The sequence below is a fragment of the Centruroides sculpturatus genome, unplaced genomic scaffold (genome assembly GCF_000671375.1).
Source record: "Centruroides sculpturatus isolate CEXI.00-Female unplaced genomic scaffold, Cexi_2.0 scaffold389, whole genome shotgun sequence".
NCBI lineage: Eukaryota > Metazoa > Arthropoda > Arachnida > Scorpiones > Buthidae > Centruroides > Centruroides sculpturatus.
This window is the reverse complement of record NW_019384624.1, coordinates 319,461-342,571: the sequence shown is the minus strand read 5'-3', so window position 1 is coordinate 342,571 and position 23,111 is coordinate 319,461. Positions and strand designations below refer to the sequence as shown.

General features: G+C 34.5%; 3 protein-coding genes across 6 annotated transcripts in view; 2 read left to right on the top strand and 1 right to left on the bottom strand.

The window, feature by feature from the left end:
- LOC111625564 overlaps window positions 1-11,073 on the top strand; it is a 21,192-nt gene extending 10,119 nt beyond the window's left edge. The window contains exons 3-10 of one of the 3 annotated variants that reach the window (XR_002756749.1): window positions 2,229-2,388; window positions 3,445-3,587; window positions 3,663-3,848; window positions 7,284-7,400; window positions 7,469-7,555; window positions 7,628-7,760; window positions 10,035-10,183; window positions 10,953-11,073. Coding sequence is in view for 2 of the 3 variants with exons in the window: in XM_023368729.1 (XP_023224497.1) it covers window positions 2,229-2,388; window positions 3,445-3,587; window positions 3,663-3,848; window positions 7,284-7,400; window positions 7,469-7,555; window positions 7,628-7,760; window positions 10,035-10,120 (912 nt within the window). In the remaining variant the exon portion in view is untranslated. Of the gene's footprint in view, window positions 1-2,228; window positions 2,389-3,444; window positions 3,588-3,662; window positions 3,849-7,283; window positions 7,401-7,468; window positions 7,556-7,627; window positions 7,761-10,034; window positions 10,363-10,952 lie in introns of those variants that run through there. The other 2 variants (XM_023368729.1, XM_023368728.1) reach the window with 2 other exon arrangements.
- Window positions 1-23,111, bottom strand: part of LOC111625563 (selenocysteine lyase-like) — a 51,475-nt gene that overhangs the window by 8,141 nt on the left and 20,223 nt on the right. The window lies entirely within an intron of this gene.
- On the top strand, window positions 11,137-22,721 carry LOC111625565. Of its 2 annotated transcripts, none has more exons than XM_023368731.1 (9): window positions 11,137-11,147; window positions 14,727-14,835; window positions 16,046-16,190; window positions 16,284-16,423; window positions 16,497-16,682; window positions 18,342-18,446; window positions 18,524-18,610; window positions 18,688-18,829; window positions 22,646-22,721. In XM_023368731.1, the coding sequence occupies exons 1-9, from the start codon at window positions 11,137-11,139 to the stop codon at window positions 22,669-22,671; spliced, it is 951 nt and encodes a 316-aa protein (XP_023224499.1). In that variant the 3' UTR covers window positions 22,672-22,721. The 2 variants fall into 2 exon arrangements, with proteins under 2 accessions (XP_023224499.1, XP_023224498.1); XM_023368730.1 differs by lacking the exon at window positions 11,137-11,147 and adding an exon at window positions 12,078-12,379.

Below are 23,111 nucleotides of genomic sequence, written 5' to 3'. Positions count from 1 at the left end.
GATGCCTGCCATGGAGAGCCTTTTGAGCCCATGATTGCTTAATGTTGTCTATGCTTTTTATATGTTGTGTCATGTCTGTATGTTGTGAGTGTAAGTTTAATGGTGTGTTATTTGAGTCTGCTAGAGTTACTGCTTTCTGCTAACTGTGATGTTTCTTGTTTCTTGTAGAAAAACTCTCGTAGTGACTGTATTTGTTTGTAGTGAAGGTTAACTATGTCGATCAGACCACGTCCGCCTTCTTTATGTGGAAGGGTTAATCTTTCTGTGGCAGATTTAGGATGATGTTGTTTATGCTTAGTAAGTGGTGTTCTTGTTTTCCTTTGGAGTTGCTCGAGATCTGTGTGAGTCCAATGTATAACTCCAAAAGAATATGTGAATACTGGGATGACATATGTGTTTATTGCTTTAACTGTGTTCTGAGGAGAGCATTAAACCTACTTTGGTATTCTTTAATTAATCTTTGCTTTATTTGTGTATGTTCTCTTAGTTTGGCCAGTTGGAATCCTAAATACTTGTAGAATTCGCCCTCTTCCATGGATGCAATAATGTCTTCATTTCCAAGTGCAAAATTTTCTTTCTTTGGGATTCCTTTTTCTATGTGAAGTTTTTTGCATTTGTCTAGGCCATATTCCATTTGTATGTCCTTAGTGTATGAATGTGTGATTTGTAGGAGTTGATGAAGTTGTTTTTGTGTGGATGCATAAAGTTTTATGTCGTCCAGGTACATGAGATGTGAGAGCGTAAACTGTGTTGATTTTTCATGTCTGATATTGTAGCCATATTGCATGTTGTTTAACATGTTGGATAATGGGTTCAGGGCTAGGCAGAATCAGAGAAGACTCAAGGAATCTCCTTGAAAAATTCCTTGCCTAATGAATATTTTGTTTGTTTGTATAGAAGTGTTACTAACCTGAGATGTAGTGTTGTTCTCCAGTGCTGCATAATGTTTTGGAAGAATGCAATGAGTATTTTGTACATGTGTAGAATATGTAGCAGCCAACTGTGTGGAACACTGTCAAATGCTTTTCTATAGTCTATATATGCCGTGTGTACGTTTCTGTGTTGTTTGTGTGCTTGCCGTAGAATGACTGAATCTATGAGTAACTGTTCTTTGCATCCCCTGTGATTTCTACAGCAACCTTTTTGATTTTACTACGATCAAACTCTGACACGTGCTGTTAGGTGTTCCTCTTCCTTACACGAAGCATAATAAAATCTTTACACAAGCAACCAACATGTGAATAAGATTTCCATATGAGAAACTTGCTTTACAATCTTTTCTTTTATATGGATTGAAAGGTGGCCTTTCTCTTACCTGCTTTGAGAACATGGGTTGAAATGCTAATCATTTGCATATCCCAGCATGTTGTACTTTTTATGCAAATTTTGCATTTGTTGCATGCCACCTTCACGGTGTAGCAAATTTAATGGTCAACAGTGTATATAAACAACTCGTAACTCAATTTTAATCGATTCAAGTGAAATATCTTTACCAAATTATCAAACTATTATATGGCTATGTTAATAATTAATTACTAATTGATTCGACTAGAGGTAGGTGGTTAAGCCATCATCTCGTATTTAATTTTAATGAGGTGAGGTATTCCAATAGTAGCCTAATAATTTTGGCAAAGATTGTTTGGCTTTAATGTCTTGTTAAAGTTGGTAAAATAGAAGTTTCTAATGAATGAGTCATTATAAAACAGTGCATTAAGTGCTATTTTAAAAACGTTGACAAAACTGTCACTCGTCAAAGGGACCCACTCCTGTCGAAACAATAATTACATCATTTAAGCTAGACTTCTGATTAATTCCTATTGCTGTATGGACCAACACACATTTTAGAGATATGGTCCTGTTTTTTCTCTTGTCTATCATTCCTTATCCTGTCTATATATTGTAATTTGTAGCACTACTCTTCCCAATCTCCTTTTGTGATATTGATAGTTTTTGTTCTTTGTTTAGGGTTCTCATAGTTAATTTTATGGGTGCATTTTGATGACAATTTACTCAGAAACTATTGTGAATTCAGATCAGACATTACTGTAATTACTAATATAACAAAAAACGCTGCTCTTTCCACTACATCAAAGTACAGAAATGGTGATTTGTTAAGTTTTTATTTATTAGGAACAACTCAAATTGAAATGTTTTCATTCATTTGAATATAAAATTGACGAAAGTCATATAAAAATGTATAGTTTACACATTTAAATTCTTATTTTCAGGCCCGAACTTGCAGCAGCTTAACGAAATGGGAGTGGTTGTACATGATCGGTTCTGTTGTCTCTCTGCTTACTTCTATGATATTGACAATATATACGATGACGAAGCTGGATAAAACATCATTTGACTTTACATTTGCAATAGTTTTAATATATACAACTTGTTAGTAGACTTTTTAACATTAAATTATTAAAATCTAATTTAATTTAATATATCAAGGGCCACAATTTTGTCTCCTGCTTTATTTGAACGAAACTGTGCTGTAATTCATACCCATTAAGTTTAGCATTATGAAATATATCTCGGTGAAGGATTTTGAATCTCTATTTTATTATGGACACCCGCATTGTCAATGCATGTTCCAGTGCGACATTTTGTTTCCATAAATACTTCCGATAACATTTCTGGTGTCACAACATGCACAGTCGCCACAATTGTCTCTATAAGCTCCTAAATAGAGAACAGCTTTTTTCGCATAAATGTGATGTTTCACAATATTGGTACCATGCCCAATCCAGCATCTAGGGAAGAAATTAGAGTAGCATGAATCTTGTCCCAGTGAGGTGGGAGCTCCATCCAACTGAAGGAAGACTTCATTACTGAATAAATTCTGCTGCTTTGTGTCTGAAAGAACAATTTAAGTCAGAACAGTGTGGAAAGATGCTCCCAACAGTCATAGGATATTAACTTTTGGCAAATGTCATTGATGTACTCTTTGGGAAAGTTAGTTTTGCTCCCATATGCAACAGTTCCATTGATTCACCTTCCATCACAAAGCATGATATTTGAAATCCTTCACTGGGATAAGTTTTGTAATATCATGTAATTTAATATCTGTAAATTTAGTATCTGTAAAGCAGGGGGCATAATTATCACTTGCCCTGTATACAAGATTTTGATAAAGTTATATGGGGTGATCAAACGAGAACTCTACTTGCGAGGAGTAAGTAGACTTGGTAGGAGGAACCAACTTATTCCTCTTATGCACTAGCAAATTATTTATTTAGTTTCAAATTCCTTGATTCTGAAGTAAATAAATGTTAGATTTAAGTGATTTTCATCATATAGCATGGCAGTAATGAGCATGTTTGGTTCGTAATGCTGATAACTCTACTCCTCACAAGTGAACTTTGTTTGATCTGTATCAGTTCGTTTACAGCAACTTATTTTGTTGTTAAATTATGTAAATTATCAACGTAATACATATATTATTTCCAGTTTTCTGTTTTTATTATGTGGTTCATGGTGTTTTAAAAGAGAGACCGTTTGAATTAATGGTGTTTGTCACAACTATTTTTATCATCTTGGCATATAGTATTATGAATTACTTTGCAAATTCCAAGAACAATGACATAAAAGTGGTGAGTCATAACTAATTTATAAACCTGCAAATCTTTTAATAATAATTAATGCAGAAAAGATGATATTATTTTCAGGTTCGTCTTGTACTGGTTTGCATTCTCGGTCCTATTTTGATCATGGCAGGAATCTGGCTGAGTCGGGAATATTATCTATCTGGAAACTTAATTTACCGCACAGTAGGGGCTAATATCAACTTACAATCCATGTGTAAATTGATGTTTCTCTGTTCTACACTCTTAAAGTTTGATCTCCAGTTACAGGTAAGATTTATTATGTATATACAGTCAAACCTCAGTTTTCAAACTTAACTCATTCCTAAAAGTTGTTTGAAAATCGACTTGTTCTCAAAATGAAACAAATTTTCCCATAAGAAACAATATAAAATGGATTAATCTGTTTCTGACCTTCTAAACAAAGAATTTTTTTTACCTTAACTGTATTTTATGCATAAAAATGCCTACAAATGCAATATAATATTATCTATATCCGTCAATATTTACAATATATATTATAATATTAATCAATTTTTGTTATTTAAGTTGAGTTAAGCACCTTTAAGCACTGATTCGTAAATGCCAGTTAATGCAGTTTTTATTAACTAATTTGATGTCAATTCAATTGCGATGTGTACCGTTAAATGGAAGTAGTAACTTACCCGCATGCACATTGAAATGCAATTTGAATAATGTCATTGTTGATGGTTTTTGTCGTGACAATGACAGGAGGTGATTTTGGCACCCCTAACTTCCAAATTGGTGGTCTCATTGTCAATTGGTTGGGTGGTCAACTTTCTTTAACACAAGACGTGTAGAGAGTTGACCGTCTGTGTGTGTCTAATCTATGGCCGGCTCTTGCCGAGTAGCTTGCTTGGCAACTGGGGCCAATATTACTTTCAAAATTTTGTTCATAAACCAAATTGTTAGAAAAGAGAAGAGTTCAAAACCCGAGGTTTGACTGTGTGTTAGAAGATGAAGATTGAAAACGTTAAATGAGTGGAAAAATGACCAGAATGTGTTGTGGATTTACGGTAGATACAATAAATTTTGTGTTGTGACTTCTTAAAAAGAGTCATGATGTGAAATTTGTGTTGGAACTGTTATAGAAATGATTACGATGAGTTTCAGCATTATCATTGTTTTCAATCTTTGAGCCTAGCATATATAATAGCATAAACAACTTGATGTATTTGAATTATATTGTAATACATTATGTAAGTATATACGTTCAACATACATATATGGGCCTTCCAAAATGAATTCTGCCATTTTAAATTACTGTAAGTACATTAATTATTATCCAAGAGGTATGCAACACACACTAATTGATAGAATAACCATCAAAGTCTCATCTGCATTCAAAAGTCTGTCTACTACTACCTCTAGGAAGCACTGTAAACAAAAATTGTGACTCCTCAACAGAGAAAAGGTTGTGTGTTCTGCTCTTCTCAAAGTCAGAATAATCTGAAAGAGCCATGGAGAGGAGTGACAATGATTACACTGTAGCAAGCTTAAGAATTTGAGTATTGGTTGGGTGTTTGCTATGTGACATGAGGTGCGCACACTGAGAAACCATAATGGGCAAATGTGAAACTTGGACAATTATCCAATGTTTTAATGTACATTATGACATTCTTGGCTAATAATTAACATAATTACAATAATTTAAAATGATAGCATTCTTTTTGGAAGACCTTTATTATTAGTTCACATCATTTTCAAACTAGCAGCTTTTGTGTGTGTTGCTTGAGGATAGCAACCAAACCCTGTCAATCTGTTTTCCTCCTTAAAATACTCTATGCTGAAGTGTTGGCAGAAAGAACATGATCTGAAACCACTCATTCATACATTAGCATATTTTTCTGAACTAGTTAACACATTAACCTCTTTTGATATTCTTTACTATACCTTCCAATACTAATCAACCAAAAGTCATTTTTATATATCTTGATCCATAACCGCAAGGATTACTGTAAAGTATATCATCAAAGTATATCATGTTAGTATAATAGTTGCAAAACCTTGAGGATATGAGATCGGTGTGTGACAGAAATGGTAGGAGTATTTGAGTCTAATCAAGCTCTGTTTTATTAAAATGTATGATATACCACGTGAAAATTTGATTCGGTGATACAATGAGAGCGAGTGATTTCCACATTGGTAAATGTCGCGGATGCCGTTATAAATGAGAATCAAATTCAATGTAAATACACCCATATTCAAAACTTGAGGACAAACACAATAGCTAGAAAAAGTCCCTGAGCTGGTCAGAAACGAGCCTGCCAAGGCATCGAGTGCTGCATCTCATTTCAAGATGGACATATTCCACGATGGGTCTGTGAGGTAGTATAACCCGACTGGCAAGGATAGTGGCCCGGAGTATCACTGTGGGTTTTTCAACTTTTACTTGCCTAGGAGTGTCGACCTTGAGGTTAAAGGACCCTCGCTTTGCCTGCGATCTGTCAGGATGCAAGAAAGCCTTTTTATGTATGGGGTAGTGGTTTGCTGGACACAGAGACTCACACAGAGACCGAATTTACAAAATTCACACATTTATTGATATAAAAACATGCTTACAATGATGGCATTATACTGATGTTATATAATTCACAAGGTGGGGAAAGGTCGTCTTCCAGATTGCGAGTCCAATGTGGAGGGAGTCCGTCTCCAAAGTACTGATGCTAAGGTTCAGGAGAAGGTTTGTCACTGGCACTGTCTTGGAAGTTGGAGGGATGGACGGAGTCGTCACAGGGAAGCCTGTGTTAGGAAGCCTGTCAGATCCTGGCGTCCCTTCTTCCTTTTTTTTATGTTCCTAGTTTGGGTTTTCTCAACTAATGCTCTCGATCACCACTTCACAACCTCCCTGTGTCCTTGAGACCTCAGGCTTTTATAACATTTTTCTTCCCAAAATCCCGAGGTTTTGGTTGGTTCGAATGATGGTCCCCTGTACTTTTATTTGTCCCTGGGCTGTTGCCAGGGACGCTATTCAGGCCGTGGGGTCGCTGAACATCCCTGTCTGGGCCATTTCCCTCCAGAGTCGGGTCAAGCCTTTCTCCAGATGATGGACCTGTAAATTTTACCTAATGTGTATTTTTCTGTCCCGGAGAAGACACAGCTGTCCCAACTGCCGCTCCTTCTACAGGAGTGTCAGCAGGTCCCACTTTGAACTCTCTATAAGGTGACTGTCCAAAGTTACCCCGGTGGACGATCCCTCTCTCGTTCTCACAATTGCAGATCTGTCAATTAGGTCTGAAATGCAACAATTAAATCATCTTGCACCCCGTTCTTTGGTCACACCGGTCCTATTTACGAAATAAGTCACCGATTTATTGATTTTAGCTTGACATCCAGTTCCCGTCCTTGGGGTGATGTCCTGGCCTCACAGTTCTCTCTGTCTAAGTATTGTGGGAGGTATTGGTAAGTACTTTCCATCTATTCTCCACTTAAGTTCAACCGTTGTATGTTATCTTTTTCATCAAAGACTTTTATTCCTTTGATTTGTAAAATCCTACAAGTTATGTATTACTCTGTATTAGACTTTGAGTAATATTTGCTGCATTTGTGTATGGTTCTTCATATTCGTATACAAATGTCATACATCCTTAAGTTTCGGACACATTTGTAGCTACGTATCTATGTATTGATATTTACTTTAAAAAATTTTATTAAATATTGATTAATCATGTATTTTATTTATAGGGAAGCATGATTTTACTCGTTATGGAAAATGGGACAAATACTGACTCCACTGAAGCAGTCATCCTCGGTATTGGATTTACTATCACAATTACATTCGTTACAATTGGATTTTTAAGTGTAAATATTGGATAATTAATTTTTAAACGATAAAAACATTTTTCATACATTGAAAAAAATTTTTGTAGATGAGGTTCGAAAACAAAATTCTAGTAATTTTGTTTGTGATCTTGAGTATTTCGGAACCTGCTTACATCATTTATCTATTTTATAAGGTACGTATTTATTTAGTCCATTTGTTAGTTTTAAATTTTACAAGTTTAATTAGCATATTTCTCTTACCGAAGGCGCGCAATCTAGAAGAAATTCTCTATCGTGCCACATATCTGTGCGGATCATTGGCCATTATCGTCTGGATCGGAAAGGTGGCATGCATGTATTTTGTCATGAGAAATTTTGGAAAAGGATTGAAAGAAAAAGGTAGTAAAAATAAATATAAATTTTCAGCATAAATTAGTTTTAGATATGTCTGAATCTAAATTCTTTTAATCATTAGTTTTATAATGAGATAGTCGTGGTGTGAAATATACCCGTTTTTAATAAATATTTTTAAATTTAATCACTGTCTCCTGCAAGCATAATACTAAGCTCATCCAGAAAGTAAGTACTGTTTGGTATTAAAAAAGATTTTCAATTTGTTTTCATTTGTATTTTATTACAGAAAAATTTACATACCTTAAACTACTTTTCGGCAAAGTGACCATGCGAATTAAGGCATGTGTCATATCTTGGCACTAATTGCAACATAACTGCTTCGTAGAATTTGGCCGCCTGCGACCTGAACCAGTTCTGGACATTTACCTTGATCTCATCATCACTTGGAAAGTGGTGGTTGGCAAGAAATTTCTTGAGATGAGAGAACAAATGGAAGTCAGATGGAGCTAGGTCTGGACTATAAGCAGGGTGATAGAATTGTTTCCAGTGAAATGAATCAAGTAGCGTCATCGTTACGTGTGCAGTATGCGGTTGCTGTGTTGTCATGCATGAACACAATGCCCAGAAGTCAGTAGTCTTTGTTCTGTATCGCATGCCATAACTTTTTCAATATCTCACAATAAGCTGTAGATCTCATCACTTTCCACATGATGATGAGATCATCGAGGTAAACGTCCAGAACTGGTTCAGGTTGCAGGCCGAATTCTACGAAGCAGGTATGTTGCAATTAGTGCCAAGATACAACACGTCTTAATTCGCATGGTCACTTTGTCAAAAAGTAGTTTAAGGTATGTGGATTTTTCTGTAATAAAATACAAATGTAAACAAATTGAAAATCTTTTTCAATACTCAAATGGTACTTACTTTCTGGATGAGCTTAGTATTATGATTCAGACAAGTTAGAGCCTTTATTAAAACAGAAGAAGGCATAATTGTAAAAATGTTACCAAATTCAACTATACATCATTAGTGTTTTGATGTTTTCTACACACAATTAGCATGCACACAAATGCAAAAGATTATTATAATTATTCACTATATATCTGAGATAATGGATCTTTCAATGTGTTTGCCTTGTCCCTCTACAGTCGCTGTGATCGCCAAGGACAGAAAGTTTCAAGTCATTTCAAGCATTTTTTTTTTTTTGATATTTAAGATAAGTGACTCAATTCTTAAATTTTTATCAATATCTCATAAGAGCCTATGCCAAAAATGCACAATTTGTACATTGCGTTAATAAGGATGGAATTTAAAATCAAAGAAGCAAGAACATTCTGTATAAGACGTTTACTATTTAAAATAAATTATTTACAAATTTAAACGAAAAGCTTATTGCTATAAAATATGGTGTTTGTGTTCAATAGTTGCTCCTACATAAATTAAAAAGCAGTTTATAGGTAGGCAAGATATATACACTTTTCATCAAAAATATGGCTAAATATTTGTTACATTGTAGATCCAATTTCATGTAAAATTATTTTAGATTAATTTGGTTGTTTCTGTTAAATGTTTTGTTTTGTAAGAAAGGCATTTAGTAATATTTCATCTGGTTTAAACCAGATGATATACTACTAAATGCCTTCTTTACAAGGTAGTTTTCCCAAAAAACCAGATGCACAGGTCACGATTTCTTCCGAGCAGCAGTTTGTCGTCCCTAAAGACCCAATTGCCACTCAAATTGAGTCGAAAACGTGGGAGGACAGCACCTAGAGGGCTGCCGAGAGGTGGGACAATGGGGTAAAATTCCAGCTACGGGATGTCATCCTACAATTTGCTTTCTTGTGCATTAATTGTCCATAGAAGGCAGGTGTAAATAAAGAGAAAACTGGTATTTATTAACATTGTTTCAATTGTAAAGCATAATGTTACCATAATTGTTTCAGTAGTTGCTTTATTATTATTTTTTCTGTGCAATGACTTGAAAGAACACTGATAATCTCGAGTAATTGTTTTCGGAATGCAAAATAATGCTTGAGCACGTAGTATCAAATTTGCATGTGTGTGCTTGTCGGGCCCACGGCAAGGGGCCTTTTTTAGAGCTAAATCTCCCAAATTACTCTGTAGCCTTTTGCATAAATTGGCAAGTGGGAAAGAAAGCCGGGAACTGAAGCCGAAAGGCTCGACTTCTTAGACTTTGTTTAAATTCACTTCAAGAAAATTATTTTTTATTCATTTTTATGGATATTCGAAACCATTTTAAGTGTGTGTAGATTACAATCAAGTGCCAAAATGTAACAGTTCTCAATTTTATTTTGGCAGTGTATGGAGACGAGAAGACCAAAGTTTTGGATCCGGAAGTCTCGCTTCCACCTCCACAGGAGGAGGCGGAGAAACCGGGTGACTGAGGAAGTTTTGTATACGTGCAAAGTCGATCAAATTCTGCATTTTAAGAACTATTTTGATAAAATGTATATAAATAAGAGATTATATTCTATGAATAAAATTATATAATTTTCTATGGGAAGAATTAAAAATACTAATATTTTATAAAATTTTAGTGAAAGTGATTCCACTGTCCATTGTTTAACTAGTCAAAATAATTTTTTGTTGTTATTTATCAAATAATATCTTAGAATATTTTAAAGTAATTATTTTTTTATTTTTGTGTTTTGCTCAATTTTTGTTGATGCTTAAATAAAATTTTTAAAAAATATTTTGCTTAAAATAATGAAAATTGTGATATGAAGCTTTTTTTTCTTTCTATTTTTAAAAATTTTAAATTTTTATTTGTCTATTATTAAAATTAAAAATGTTTGCCAGATTATACGGAATTGCTATTATTTGGCTATAAAGTTTAACGATCGAGAACAATTTGGCATTTGGTAATTTCTGCCATCTGTTGACAATTCTTTAAAATTTAAAATATTTGTGAAATAATCAATAATCGAATAATTTTTTGTACGTTTTAATATTAATTTAATTCGGCGAATAATTAATATTTATATATGTGCAAGCTAATATTTTTTACTTTATTAACATTAACCAATTGTAATCAGCGCCATAACACGCATACAATGAAATTTAATTTTTGTTTTCTACTTTGTAATTTTGATTTGTAGAGTAATAAAATATTTTGTAAATATTAATATGGCTTTAAAATTATAAACTGTAATTTTCTAAACAATTTTTCTTTTTCTTTTAATTAACGTGTTTATTTTAAGCGAAAATTGTTCCTAGATGGCGCCACGTGTGTCTGGACTCGAGTTATTGCACAATTTAGTCGGAAACGTTGCAAGTCAGGTCATTTCCGGTTATTTCTTTAAGGAAAGTTGTAAATGAACACAAAGAATGTTGTAGCGATGACGTAGACAGCATTAAAGGGGAGAAGAGGCTGGAAAACGTTTAAAGCTGACAAGTGCTAATGGAAGCGAAGTAAGTAAAACTTTCATGAGTTTTTCGTATTTATTTACGTAAAGTGCAGATGATTTGGTTTAAATAACGATATTTTTTATTACCCCTTTTTTTAAAAAAAAAAAAATTATCGTAACATCGTTTCTATTGTTTTAAACTCGATAATTGTGATTACACGTGCAATAATATAGTTCTTAAAGTTAACGATAGATGGCGACTGTAAGTACCGACAGATTCTTTAATTTCTGTACTAAAAAAAGCAAAAAAAAAAAAAAAAAAAATTTTTAAAAAATATTTTGCTTAAAATAATGAAAATTGTGATATGAAGCTTTTTTTTCTTTCTATTTTTAAAAATTTTAAATTTTTATTTGTCTATTATTAAAATTAAAAATGTTTGCCAGATTATACGGAATTGCTATTATTTGGCTATAAAGTTTAACGATCGAGAACAATTTGGCATTTGGTAATTTATGCCATCTGTTGACAATTCTTTAAAATTTAAAATATTTGTGAAATAATCAATAATCGAATAATTTTTTGTACGTTTTAATATTAATTTAATTCGGCGAATAATTAATATTTATATATGTGCAAGCTAATATTTTTTACTTTATTAACATTAACCAATTGTAATCAGCGCCATAACACGCATACAATGAAATTTAATTTTTGTTTTCTACTTTGTAATTTTGATTTGTAGAGTAATAAAATATTTTGTAAATATTAATATGGCTTTAAAATTATAAACTGTAATTTTCTAAACAATTTTATGTAATACGCGATCGCTCACAATAAGCTGTAGATCTCATCACTTTCCACATGATGATGAGATCATCGAGGTAAACGTCCAGAACTGGTTCAGGTTGCAGGCCGAATTCTANATAACACGCATACAATGAAATTTAATTTTTGTTTTCTACTTTGTAATTTTGATTTGTAGAGTAATAAAATATTTTGTAAATATTAATATGGCTTTAAAATTATAAACTGTAATTTTCTAAACAATTTTTCTTTTTCTTTTAATTAACGTGTTTATTTTAAGCGAAAATTGTTCCTAGATGGCGCCACGTGTGTCTGGACTCGAGTTATTGCACAATTTAGTCGGAAACGTTGCAAGTCAGGTCATTTCCGGTTATTTCTTTAAGGAAAGTTGTAAATGAACACAAAGAATGTTGTAGCGATGACGTAGACAGCATTAAAGGGGAGAAGAGGCTGGAAAACGTTTAAAGCTGACAAGTGCTAATGGAAGCGAAGTAAGTAAAACTTTCATGAGTTTTTCGTATTTATTTACGTAAAGTGCAGATGATTTGGTTTAAATAACGATATTTTTTATTACCCCTTTTTTTAAAAAAAAAAAAATTATCGTAACATCGTTTCTATTGTTTTAAACTCGATAATTGTGATTACACGTGCAATAATATAGTTCTTAAAGTTAACGATAGATGGCGACTGTAAGTACCGACAGATTCTTTAATTTCTGTACTAGAAATAGCAAAAAAAAAAAAAAAAAAATTTCAAAATAAAAGATGTTTGTTCCGTGTGACGTAGAACAGTATAAAGTTTTGTTTATTGTACGCACGAAATAAATGGAGAAAATGAAAGTGAATTTAACAATTTTTTCCCCTACAGGAACTTCCCTTATTCGTTGCATTATAGATTTTCGCGGAATAATAATTTTGTTGGCAGCTGTCGAAATTACATTTTAAACCAATAAGTCATATTTGGTGAAGAAAACTGAGAAGAGATGCAACCGATCTGTTGGTTGGGCGTGAACCCGCAACCGACGGGTTCCCCGGTTTTATGCACTCGACCGGGGCCGTCAAGAGGTGGGACAATGGGGTAAAAGGCGACACAGTGTTGTCCCATTAATTACCATAGAAGGCGGGTGTAGGAGTAAATTCGTCTCCCGGACCTGGCAATGTCCCCACACTGGCCGCTGGTGTGTCCCCGAGCTTACGGGAACATTACGTAATGGCTTTTTTTACTGAAGGAATGCACAAGTAGCACACAGTGTGTGGCCATCTATAAATGATGTGCTAAAATTCCACATTTTTAACCTCCCCTCCTGGTGTGCCACTTGTTATCACATTGGTCGGCATCACCAATTAAGTATTATTACAATGTAAATTCACTGCATCAATTATGTAATGGATATGAATGTAAAATGATTTATTTGCACTTCTATCAAAATAAAACACTATGAGACAATAGCACTACATTAATCATAGTTTTATTTTCGTTACACTTTGCTAGTAAGTTGTTTCACACTGTCGTGGGTTTGTGAGGCATTTGTTTTCAATTGATAGAATGGGAATGCTGGAGACATGTGTGTCCCATGGGTGTGCTTGTCTTGTTATGTCATGTCAATGAGATCTAGCCCACCGGTGGCTGAGTGGATACGACCACCAAACACTGGTAGTTGATTGCTGGCTTGCACTTTGGCAGCAGACTGGCCACGTGGAGTTTTCTGGGTTTCTTCACATTTCTAACACTTAAATAGGAGCCATTTTACAATAAAAGTTCTCCCAGGAGGTATCCCCTTGGCAGATTACCAATGAATTGCACTGCTGTAACCAACTAACCCAAAAATTGACATTACTTACATTACATTTCCAATTAGTGTTCCAAACAAATTCAGCTGTTTCCCTTTATTCCGCAAGAGGTGCTGTAGTCTACGGATTTTGAAATTGGTGTCACTTCTCTCTATTTATTTTCACAATGTTTTCAAATTAAAAGGAAATAAACTTTATTGAATTTTTCAAACTCCTCAAACATTTTTATGAAGACCAAATTCCTTCCCGGATCCCCCAAACCAGTAGGCCGATACTTTGATTGCTTGGCCGTCTGTCCAACTCAAACTTGTGCATTCACACGAGGGCTTAGAGATGCCCCATGCTCGGTTACTTTGGTTCTGTAAAACATGGAGCCAGTTCTAAAGATAAATATCTGACAAGGAAAACTTTTTCTTAATTTTAATTACACTTTGAGTGCTAAGAAATCCCTTTCTTCCATGCCTACTGTAGATTTTGTTACGCCCACAATAGGTAACCCAAGAAGTAAAGATGTTAGGATGCTCCTACAGACAATCTGGATCAAATCTAGGTATTTAAACCTTTGGATACTTTTTGTATCAATAGATACAACCGACTCATCCTTCATCGCTTGGCTACCCCCACCGTGAGCTCGGCTAAGCGAGACCTTAAAAGGATTTCGTTGATTGTGACGGATATGATTAAAAAGCCCTTTCAGCACCGACAAAGTGGGTAGTTAAAACTATGGGGTGGCCAAGCAGCAAAACTACATATTCAAACTAACTCATCTATGAAATTTGAACCGACTCAGGCTAATGCTCTTGCCACGTACAACCACAAAATAAATTTGATTATAGAGAATCGAGCCCATTTTTTCCATTGATTTTAATTAGTGCAAAATGCCGACTAGTTGTTTTTAATACTTCGTACACAGTGAATAGTGAAGATTAATGATAGTTGAATAAGCAGTTATGGTAGATTTATTTAAATGAACACACTTAGGAATTTTAAAATTTCTAAATTTCTTCTGACATATTCTGTTATTCATGATGGTTTCTTTCTTTTGTAGCATGACCTCTAATAACGAACGTGATGTGGAAAGCCTCACTCAGGCCGACTCTTCTGATGCAAATATTCGGGTCGAACAACAGAAGCCCGTTCCGAATCCCAACTTGCTGGTGAGTATGTAAATTAATCGACTAATTTTCGTGGAAAGTTTGGTAAAAATGATATTTTGACTCGATATTTTCCCATCACAATGATTTAAACCTGGATTCCGTAGAGTGGTAAGCTGGCATCTTACTGCATTTACTACTAAAAAGACAAGCCAGAGAATTTATTATTCTGTGATTTGTTTATTTAAATATTTGATCACATGTATAAAATGTTTTAACAATAGTGTAGAACCACCTGTGCATACATGTGGTTCTATAAGAGGAGGAAAAGGAGGAGGTGATACAAACAAGGAATGCCTCTCTACATTACGCGAATTTGTAGGGTCCAAGGTTTTACAAAGCCTCAGAAAAAAATGGTTCCCACTCTTTTTGATTGCCTTAGGAATGAGAACGTGAAGTAAAACAACAACAAAACCAGGAGCATGTATGGTACCAATAGGAGAGGAGTTGGGAAAACAAATGCTTTGTGTAGAGAGAGACAAAGAGGCCGAAGGAATATTTAGATGAAGGCGTGAAAGGTAAAGTGACGACCCCTTTAGCAGAGACTGCATTTGATATGAGTAGCAAGGTTAAATAGAAAGACATGGTACTTGCTGGAAAATATAAGGGAGGATGAGGCTATACAGACAACAAAACAAAAAAAACTATGTATTTGAAAGAAGAGCCAGGAATCTGAGATACTTAGTATAAAGAAAAGCTCAGTCAAGTGCTTTTTTTTTTTTTTTTACTGACAAACTACAAACTCTTGGAAGATGGTGCTTACACACACAAGAATTTGTTAGCTTTAAAAATCGAAAAGGAACTCCTACACTTTAATTTTAGAGTTGTTGTTTGTTAATTGTGCCCCCAAGTACCTTCAAGATTAGCAAGATAATCTAAAAATTAAATTAAAATCAAACATATCTGGAGGTTTGAGGGTTATGTTCAGTAGTGCTACAGAATGCCACAATTTTATTGGTCAGATATATAGACTAACTACATTTTTGTTCAAAACAATTGGTCGTCAATCTTCTCCCAGACAAGAAGAGGTTCCTGGGAAGTTTGATTTTACTCATACAGTCTTCAAATGCATAAACACACAGACTAACGTGACGTAAATTCTACTGCCAAATTTTAATTGGCCCATGTTATGATCCAATTAAATTCTGGCCGTGTCGCTCATTACTAAATTACATTTAAACCGAGCCCAACAAACTTTTTTCTTTATTTTCAGACCAGAATATGTAGAGTATTAACAAAATGGGAGAGAGTCTACATGATTACAGCACTGGCCTTCCTCTCAACCATATGGAGCCTGGCGGCCACGATAGCTTACTACAAATCGTCGGCTTTGGAGTGGGCATTAGCATACACTGCCAGTTAGTAGAATATTTTTTTGGCAATTACAACCGATTAAACTAAGATCTTGATAAGTTTTATGGCACGTAAATCAATAACATGTTACTTTTTAGCATTTTGCCTTTATTATGTCATCCACGGGATCTTAGCAAAGAAGGCATTCGCGTTAATTGGTTTCGCCGTCCTAATTCTCCTCATTCTGGCATATGGCATCATAAATTATGTCTCCGATTCGTCTGATGATCTAAAACTGGTGAGTTGGACTCCCCCCTTTTTTTTTTATTGAAAATTTAATTTTTCTGATATTGAACTAATGATATTTTCAGGCATATCTTATCTTTGTTTGTGTTCTTGGTCCTGTGTTTATTGTAGCAACCTTAAGGTTTAGCTACAGATACTATTCAAGTGGCATCATAATTCAATATATGGTGGGTGCCAATGAATATCTACAGTCTTTATGTAAAATGATGATGCTCTGCAAAACTCTCTTGGTGTTCGATTTTCATATGCAGGTAAATTTAAATAAGTTTCATTAAAGACGTGTAAAGTGTAAAGCTTGGTACATAAATCTGGTCCATTCTAAGCATGTATATCCTGTGCGGAATCCGATCAGGTCTGTTGTTAGGCAGACACTTTCTCAAGGGATTGTGATCCAAATCCATAATTTATTGCAGGTGTACATTAATGCATCTTGGCTGGAGCTAAATGCAACTGAAGTGGAGTTCTGGAATATTTAGACCCAAAAACTGGGTCATAACCCTGTTATTCCTATAACTTTAAGTTGGCCAGCACGAGATAATTGGACTCTGGATATCAAGAGCTCAATAGTCTGGGAGTAGTGTGGGCTCCTTTTGCCATTTTTTTAAATAAATGAAATACATAGGATGTTTGCTTTTTTATTACAGTGGAACCTCGCTTAATGAGCATAATTTGTTCCAGAATCTAACTCGTAATGCAAAACACTCGTTAAGCAAACAATTTTTCCCATAGAAATTAATGTAGTGTGTTCCATGCTGAAAAAATACTCAAATATTTTATGTATAATGTTTATTCAAAGAAAATTATACAATATATGTTAAGGCGCGTGAATAGTCATTATCATTTCTTTTAGCATGGAATGAACCAACCTGGATGCGAATTCGATTTGCAATAAACAAAAATTCACAGATAATATGTCTGATAAACACGCTAAATGATATGCGAAATTCTTGGGTAAAGACTATAATTAAATATTAGAAATTAATTAATTTGACTAAAGGTAGGCAGTTATACTTCAATCTTGTATTTAAATTTAATAATTTAGACCAATTCCAAATTAAAATGTCATTGAATTTAGTAAGAGATGGCAGCATAACTGCCTACCTCTAGTCAAATTTCTAATATTTAATTATAGCCTTTACCTAGGCCAAGAATTTGGTGTTCATTATATAACAGTCGATGTTTATACATAATATTTGTGAACACAAGTACGGATAAATGTTTGATCACGAGTGACACTAAGATGCTAGCGGAACAAGTGCTAAACACAGACTAATGGAGCATGCGCACAATCCAGGATGTCTCCTCTCATCATCGTTCGTTAAGCGAGTAATTTTTTTACAATTTGTTTTGCTCGTTGTGCAAGGTGCTCGTTAAGCGAGGTTCCACTGTACTAGAAAGCAGTCTTAAAAAATTGTTTTTAAAACAAAAAACATGAAGGTGGGAATAGTTATAGGTCCCAAATTTTCTTTGGACCTGGTGAAAAATTGCAAGCTTCTCCTCTCAAAGCCATGACTGGGCTTGCTTGCGCAATTACACAAATCGATAAGAATTTTGTTATCACGAAACACCAGCACAACCCTTGTTGGATGTAATTTTATGTACTGAGATTTATACTACGAATGTTTTTTTGGTAATAGAATGGGGCCGTCCGACCTTTTTGAGAATTATGAGCTACTTTTTTTGGGGAATGTCATAGCCTATCTGTACATTTGTTTTGATGCAACTGTTAAAACTTTAACAGTTGCATCGTATCGCATTGCATGTACTAACCTCTGATTTCATTGTATTTTTGTTAGAATCAACTACAAAAAAAATTTACATACATTGGATGGAGAGCTCGCAAATCAACCGGTCGGGCAGCCCCGTAATAGACAAACCATTAAATTCTTTAAACAAAATTGATTTTATAGGTCAACTTGGTCCTTCTAATTGCAGCGAATGGATCGGATGCCGTCCACTCTGATAAGATCGTTTTGGCACTCACATTCATATTTATAGCAATTGGAAACAGAAGCGTAAGTATTAGTTTTCGAATATTTCAAAGCAAACAAAAATCTTTTTTAAGTACTGAACTGTTTTTTCTTTTTTCCAGATAATATATGAGAAGAAGGTATTGGTATTTCTCTTCTTGATCCTCAGCATTTCACAACCCGTTTTTACCATTTACATATTTCATGTGGCAAGTGTAACTTTAATCGAATTACATAACCTTTCTGAAATACGAAATTTAATTCTCTTTTTCTCGTGTTGCCATAGGCGAAACGTCAATTCGAAGTTCATCCCGCTCAATACATCGCCATCTATTTGGCGGGAGGATTGGGACTGGTGGCTTGGTTTTCTTCTGTAATTTGCATAGGCTTTGTCACAAAAAACTTTGGAAAAGGATTGAAAGAAAAAGGTAAAGTTTAGAATAAGGAATTTTTAAAATCAGTCAAATCAGTCTTTCGGACCTAAACTTTGGCCATCTTCAGCAAATTCCATTTATACAATTAACACATTTACTGTAAATAATTCACCGGGATGCTTTGTTTATTGAACTATTTAGTCTTTAACAGTTAAATTGCTCAAATCTGGTAACTGACAGGCTTTTTGGCCATCTTCGGCTTAAATCCAAAATTTTTGTCCTGATTTTTACTCATAACAAGCATCTAACGATTTTGCAAGATACCACAGTATCTCACTACATGTCAAATCCGACATACATAAACAGACACACACAGTACAAAAATTTGTTCTACAACTGTTTCATATTCCACAGTTATATCATCAACACTATCTTAATCTTCTTTAATTAAACATATAATGACTGTTTAAATTTAGTGGCTGACATATGTGAAGTGGGCAGTGAGAAAGTTCCTGGAACTGTGGTAGATAACTGTAATAGTAAGATTTGAAAACACTTACCTAAATCATCTTCAAAATAGGGGCCTACACACACACTTTCCACCATCAATCCTGCCACTGTTGGAAGCACCGTCAGAAGACTTCTTTTGGAATATTCAGAAGTTTGGTCGTCGCATTCTTTGACATGGAGTGTGTTACTGGTCATTCTTACATGCAAGTACAGGTAACCCCCGTATAACACGGTACTTCTATAGCACGGATTTGCTCTAACACGGTTCAAGAATTGCTACCATCCCCCGTATAACACGGTACTTTTATAACACGGATTCACTCTGACACGGTTCGAGAAATGGGTAAAACCCTCGTACAACATGAAATGTAATAAATTTTTACATACTTAAGTACTAATAGTTCACGAAAATTATTATTTTCGTGAACTATTAGTACTTCAGTGTGTAAATTTTTTTTTCTCATCTCCATACACATGGTCCTTCTCGAAACTTGTTTCAATGTTGCCATATCTCGACGCTTCTGCTTCTGTGTTGCCAGATGTTTTTCCCTTATTCCATAAGTGCTTAGCACCATATAAGGAAATTTACAAAGATCTTTTAACTAGAAGCAAGCAATCTAAAATTACATACACTTTTTGCAAAAGGTAAAGCATGAATCTGAAAATAATGCAGAAAAATGCTCAAAGGATAACTTGCCAAAAATAAAACGCTCTCGATCAATAGTGCTTTTAGTGGTGACAAAGAAAACATTGTTTAATTTATATTACCATAATATGTATTATTTAAGAAAATTTTAATAAAGATATTTATCTTAATTATGAAAATACAGTAGCACGTTTTTTAATTTCTGGAACCTAACCCTCCTTTTCGTACTAGTTCTTTGTTTTGCATAACACGGCAATTTTTTGGAACGTAACTACTGTGTTATACGGGGGTTACCTGTATTGCATAAGTTGTTGGATGCATCTCAGAGGAAACAGAACATCGAGTGGCTGGAAGGGTGGTTCTTGTATCACAACAACAACAAATCACTTGTTGTGCAGCAATTCTTCACTGCAAAACACTTCTTGTTGTCATCCAACTACCATAATCACTGGATCTTGCTCTGAGTGACTTTTGTCAATTTCCTACCAAAAATTAGTCTCGGGAGACACGTTTCACAACAACCACGATTGGATGCAATGGCCAAACTACCGAATATTCCACAGAAGCCTTCCGGCAGTGCTTCCAACAATGGCATGAGCAATGGGGTGAGCATATGTGTGTGCTGAAGAAATTGATAGGAAATATGGAAACACTTACCTTATCATTAGTGATCTATTATAGTTCCAGGAGCTTTCTGACATGGCAAAAACTATTAGACCTACCAGTCTCAAATTGTAAAAATCAAAGAATTCTTTTAAAAAGGAACAGAAGGTTGTGATAACCATATCTTATTAAGACATCAAAGTAAGAAAACACTTTTATTTAAACCTTTTTATTTTTTTATCTAATACTTTTTCTTTTTGCCAAAGACTATTAGACCAGGTGGAAAGTTTCGCCCTTAGACAAGTGACTTGTACAGAAAATGATAGTCAAAATATCTGCATGAAATGTTACCTGTTTGGGTTAGCAAATGTAAATGTTGTCAGAGTAAAGCATGGCATGAGATAAAGGACAGAATTGTAATGCAACCGTTCACAATGAGAAGTGCTCTCAGATGTTTGGTCATTAGTAAAACTGCAGTCTGGCATAATCTAAAGAAACTTAAGAAGAGACTGTTATCTATGTAAATTGCATTGCATCCTCTTACAAATTGTTAGTTCTTTCATGTAGGCTTTCCATTTTACTGTGCTCTATATATCAAGTAAACCTAAAAGGAAGCCTCCCATCACTTATGCACAAGCCAGAAAATGTCTCGTGTGGGCAAAAGAACATGAAGCTGAACAGTAGGTAACTGGAAACAGGTTATCTTATCCAACACGGTAGAATTTGTTGATTACAGTGATAATGTTGGTCAGCAAGTGAAGAGAAAATCTGAAGCATTTAACCTGATTGCATGTGGTTTACTGTGAAGTTTCCAAAATCTCCCATACAGCCATACACTATGTAGTTTGCATGGAACAATTAATTCTGTTGTGTATTAAAACATTTCTGGAATGTAAGTTAATTCCCACTATAGAAGATAATTTTCAAGATGACATGTTTTTGTTTCAGCAAGAGTATGCATACCGCCATACCAGTAAAAAAAACAAGTAATGGCCAGTAGAGAACAACATCTCATTGTTAGTTCTGGACTATTTGGTGGCCATTGTAAGACTTACAGAGACATTAACAGAAGCTGTGGGAAAAACTTCCACAAACAATACCCGAACCAAAAATTGCAACAATAGACAGCCAAAGGGAAATCGCACCACTGTGTGAAATTTAATTGCTGAAACTAAATTATTACACCCAAGCTTTAACTATACATTATTGGATAATGCTGTAGTTTTCCTTATTAGTCAGGTTGCAGCAGACATTTTCAATGCGAAAACGTGTATATCGGACGTTCAGCGCTGCCTCCCTGTAAGCCTGAAGTTTGACAATGGCATTTGGAATATCAGTGGAATCAATGCCATTGTCAAACTTCTAGGTTTACAGAGAGGTGGTGCTGAACTTCCGACATACGTTTTTGCATTGAAAACGTCGGCTGCAACCTCGCTATTGTTAATCATTCTCTTCTGGGCTACGTCCAAATTAAAGCTTATGCCTCAATGACAAATTCTCTTCACTAATTGTGCTGCTATCTTGTATTAATGTGAATTATTACGTATTTTAAAAAAGACCTATTCTAAGCAAGGCTTAAACTCACAAATAAGGACAGATTCATCTCTATGTGACTAACCAGGGACTAGTACTATAAAAGGACTCTGTAATTACTTGCTAAAATGAAATGGTTATGTATTAGTTCAACCGGAAAAGTACCCCATCTAATTTATGGGAAATGTGGGTTTGAGATTCAATTTATTGACTAAAAATCTAATCTAAAAATACCTAATACTCCAACAGTTATTTAGACAAGCGTTTCTCAGCCTTTTTCTCATTGCGGACCAGTAAATTAGTGAAACAATGAATTATGCTTATCTAGAGTTACCGCACGTAACAAAGTATGCATGGTAACTCTGGATTACTATTTAAATGTCCCTCGCAATCAACTTGTGCTACTGTCTGTATGATAAAACTTGTTCGCAGACAAATGGTCGAGAAACACTGATACTTAACCAACTATATTGTCTAAAGGTTTTCTTTTCAAGCTATAATTAGCCTATTTAATATTAATTCAATTTATAAGTGTTTAGAATATTTACTAAAAGTTATAACAATTTTTCTCCAAACAGTTACTGCAGTTTCCAATGTTTTGTAACTTTGGAACAGGAATCTCAAACAATTTGTAAAGCAGTGAAAGTAGAGAAGTCAAAGAATTAAATTGTTACATTCCATATTCTATTTGTTGAATGGTTCAAATTCACAAACCAATTTCAACTTATCTTCATCAAACCAGATATAAAGAAAATGAAGGCCAATCCAAGGGGAGAAAATCAATTATATTTTATATTGTACTCGACAATCAAGTTTCCATCGTTATACGTCTGTTACAATTTCGGCCACTTACGAAAGTCACGCACCATAGAAGATTGTACAGTGTACCGGTTGTACTATGCATCATTTCAGGTCTGCAATACTGCAAACAGAAATTAATTGCACGGTTCTGTGAGCGACTGCTATTTTGCAAGGATTGAACTTGTTTTTTTTAATACTCAATACACTGTGTTCTTGCTATTAAGTTTAATCTTTGCAACGTAC